Source organism: Pinus tabuliformis, chromosome 7 (assembly GCF_031772625.1).
Source record: "Pinus tabuliformis cultivar Carrire ecotype Pingquan chromosome 7, CPIR1, whole genome shotgun sequence".
NCBI classification, from domain to species: Eukaryota; Viridiplantae; Streptophyta; class Pinopsida; order Pinales; family Pinaceae; genus Pinus; species Pinus tabuliformis.
Genome location: NC_142293.1, coordinates 216,081,008 through 216,084,575, shown reverse-complemented (window position 1 = coordinate 216,084,575; position 3,568 = coordinate 216,081,008). Strand labels below are relative to the sequence as shown.

The 3,568-nt window shown below is 47.4% G+C and overlaps 1 protein-coding gene across 1 annotated transcript; it reads right to left on the bottom strand.

Moving 5' to 3' along the window:
- Positions 1 to 262: 262 nt before the first annotated feature.
- Positions 263 to 1,735, bottom strand: LOC149246619 (uncharacterized). Its single transcript, XM_089442041.1, has 2 exons — positions 1,268 to 1,735; positions 263 to 985 (listed from the first exon to the last, which is right to left on the bottom strand). The coding sequence occupies exons 1-2, from the start codon at positions 1,733 to 1,735 to the stop codon at positions 263 to 265; spliced, it is 1,191 nt and encodes a 396-aa protein (XP_089298167.1).
- Positions 1,736 to 3,568: the final 1,833 nt, after the last annotated feature.

Below are 3,568 nucleotides of genomic sequence, written 5' to 3'. Positions count from 1 at the left end.
TGGGCGATGCTGAACCATTAATGAGAATGGAAAAAGAAACAGAGGAGATGCAACCCATGATCCAGTTGATGAGAGCAGGGGGAAATCCCAAGTGAGTGATAATCATCTTGATGTACAGCCAATTCACTTTGTCAAAAGCCTTTGCCAGATCAATTTTAAGAGTGATTCCCTTGAGATTTTTGAGTTTGATGGAGTGGATAGCTTCCTGGGCTATACCAATGGCATCCTGTATATGTCTATGGTGGAGGAAAGAAAATTGCTCCTAAGAGATGTGGTTAGATAATATAGGCTTGATGTGGTTGGCGATGATTTCGTAAATGATTTTGTATAGACAGTTGCAAAGGGATATAGGCCTGATGTCATTAAAGGAGGACGTGGAATCTGTGTTAGGAATCAAGGCCAAGTAGGTGAATTTAATGGGGGGATGGATGTGTCCAGTGGTTCTGCTTTCTTCAATGACAGCAAGTAGATCTTGTCCTAGTAACTCCAGGAAATCCAAATAGAACTCCACCGACCAGCCATCCGGACCAGGACTCTTATCTTTCTTGAACCACTTGAGAGTTCCTTCCAATTCCTCCATGGTGACCGATTGAGTTAAATCCTCTGCAGCATCCTGTTCCACAAACCTTGGAAAGTGGCCAACCAAGTTAATGATGTCCGGGAGATTGATGGTTGTCGGCGCTGTAAATTGTCTTTTGAAATGTGTAATCCCCAATCTGGCTAATTGAGGGTGAGTTGAGGCCCATCCATCAGGCTCACAGGGCATCTGCCATATAGTGTTGGTGGCCTTTCTTCCGTTTGCAAAATTGTGGAAGAATTTGGTATTACCATCTCCTGCTTGAAGCCAGGTGGCTCTACTTTTCAATCTCCATTGTTCCTCCTTTTCCAGTAGTATCTTATTCTTTTGATTCTCCAGCGAAACCAGATGTATTTTAGTCTCCTCCAATAAGAAACCCAGCCCCTGTTCATCCGTTAGCTGTGCAATCTGTAATTCAATGTCAAAAAGATGTTGTTCATCTCTCAACTTCTTCCTCTTTGACCACTCCTCTGTCAATGTCCTAAGTTTGTTAAGCCTTATACAGAAGTCTGTAGCCGACCTCTATTCCATCAAACGGGTTTGAGCTCTCCAGAACTCGGTCACCATGTTGATGTATTCAGGGTCTTTTAGGTGTCCTGCAAAGAATTTGTAGGGGGGACGCGACTTTTTTGATGGACTAGTGATTTGGAGAAAAATGGGTGGATGATCAAATGATCCCCCAGAACCCACCCATTGTTGATATATGGGAATGTAACAGATGATATCTTCATGTATCAAGAACCGATCCAATCTTCGACCCAGGGCAGCATCCCCCGTCTGCCTATTATGCCAGGTGGGCAGTTTCTTGTTCATAGGAACATCCACTAATTTGCTAGTATCCAGTAGGGTTCTCATCTGATCGGAAATAGGGTCAATTTGAGCATGATGTCCCCAGGATTCTTCCATGCCCAAGGAAAATTTTAGATCCCCTCCAATAATGGTGGTGTTTGAAACAAGATTATGTTCCAACAAATTGTGCCAAAATTCCAATATGTTCTGATTGGGTGCATAAATGTTGATCACTTTTAACTGAAGTCCCAGCTCCCCAACAAATATGTCCATGCCAATAAACCCCATACCGCCCCAGGTGGATATATGCTTGACAGTTTTAGGATTGATGCCAATTGCAAGACCGCCAGATCTGCCTATGGCATCCATGCCGTGGAATACCCAGCCCGACAGAATCGAGAGTAGGGTTCTGGTTATGTTATCAGAAGTGCCAAGGGTTTCCTGAAGGAAAAGGATGTCATAGTATGTATCCTTTAACAGCCTTTTGAGAGCCAATCTCTTTTGGGGGTTGGCTAATCCCCTGCAGTTGTAGGAGAGCCAAATCATGGGGAACCATGGGCAATGGGCTCCAATGCTCTAAGCGCCCTCTCAATGGTGGTTTGTCGGCCCCTCGCTACATCTGCCACCGCTGACTTTATGGCAGTTTTGATCTTGGATGGGCATCCTCTGGCTGGTTTATGAAGCTTGGTCCTTCCTGGGGAGAGGCCTAATCCAAGAAGCGGAGATTTAGGTCGAACTCTGGATCGGAGGTTGTAGGGATGGGATCCCAGCCTAGAAGGGGAGGAAGTGTGAGAAGGGGGAGTGGAAAATTCCCTGAGGGAAGTAGGAGTGGTGGAGAACGTGGGCGGGGGAGGAAATAAGGAACAAGGGATGGAGGGAATAGTGCCAAGTGCAGATGAGGAGGGATGCAAAGATGTATGCAGTGCATTTAACATAACATCTGAAAAAAGAGCAACGGATATTGGGAAAGACTCATTACCCGGCAGAGAAGTTGCTTCCACTGTAGATTTGGAGCGTGTCCGAGGTGGTGAGGATGGAACTTTTCTCTGGTTCCCAGCCTTCTTTGTAGCACCCACCGCAGCTTCAGATGGTGCCTCTCCTTGTTCCTGTTCCCCCTTGTTCTGCTCTTCAGAGGTCTGTTGCTTCGTCCCCTTCGAGATTTCAGTGGTCACCGAAGAATGTAGAGGGAAATCCTTGTATAGGTGACCCACTTTGTGGCACCTCCTGCAGCGAAATGGGACTCCTTCATAGTCTAGAAGTTGTTTACGTGAGAAGTGCCTCCTATGAAGAGTAATTTTTTCCTCAAGTCCTGCCCTGGTGTCAAGGTGTACCAGAATCCTTGCCATAGTCATGATTCCTATTTTTTCAAAGGACTTGTCATGTTCAAGGTAGGTCCCCAGTGCATCTCCAATACGTTTGAACACCTGAGGGGTCCAAAATTGCATAGGTAATCCAGGTAGTCTGACCCAGATAGGTCCTGCTCCGAGTTGTTCACGCTTCGGATCAAATAGAGGATCCCATCACTTTAACAGAACTGGTGCGAGCTCAATATGCCAGTAGCGCGATAATATCCAATCTGTATACTCCTCCCTATGAAAGCGGAGGGCAAACCATCCTCTGGCCAATACCCTAATAACAGGAAGTTCTTTCAGCAGGGAGCCCCATATCTCCACTGTCCATTGACGCAGTCTCTCCACCGTGTAGTTCCTACCTCTAACATGGCCAACAAGAACTTTCCTCGCCATGTCCATGGCGTCCACCATTTGAACGTCTTCTCCAAAGGTCAGGTTGATATCAGTGTCCACAGCTCTGAGACACCGGCCCTTTTTCAGCTTATCCGAGCATCGTCCCGTAGGGTAGTCTTTAAGAAGGTTCCTGCATGGTTTCGAGGAGCTATGTTGTGCTGAATGAGTAGGTCGAGGATTAGGGATAGGAGAGCTGAAACAACCAGAACGAATCGAGGAATGCGGGTTGAGACTGCACGAGCCCGGGTGAAAGTAGGATTGTGCAGGTCGCGGGGGGTTGGACGGGCCAGCTTGTGCCAGGGAGATGGAGGGGGGTGCATAGGCAGGGAGTGTTGTGGGGAAGGAGGAGGGGGATGATGTGGGAGATATGGCAGGGGGGAGTCGAAGGAGGGGGAAGCCTGTATACTGGAGCCGAGGAGATTCAGGGTTGCCGGAGAGAGGGGGGGACATTCCAAGC

Bases quoted from the DNA above. Each gene is read 5' to 3' on its own strand.
- LOC149246619 (XM_089442041.1), bottom strand. From the start codon at position 1,735: ATGGATGCCATAGGCAGATCTGGCGGTCTTGCAATTGGCATCAATCCT. The intron at 986-1,267 runs GTGGGTTCTGGG...ATTGAATTACAG, and splicing joins TTCCCATATATCAACAATGG to ATTGCACAGCTAACGGATGA.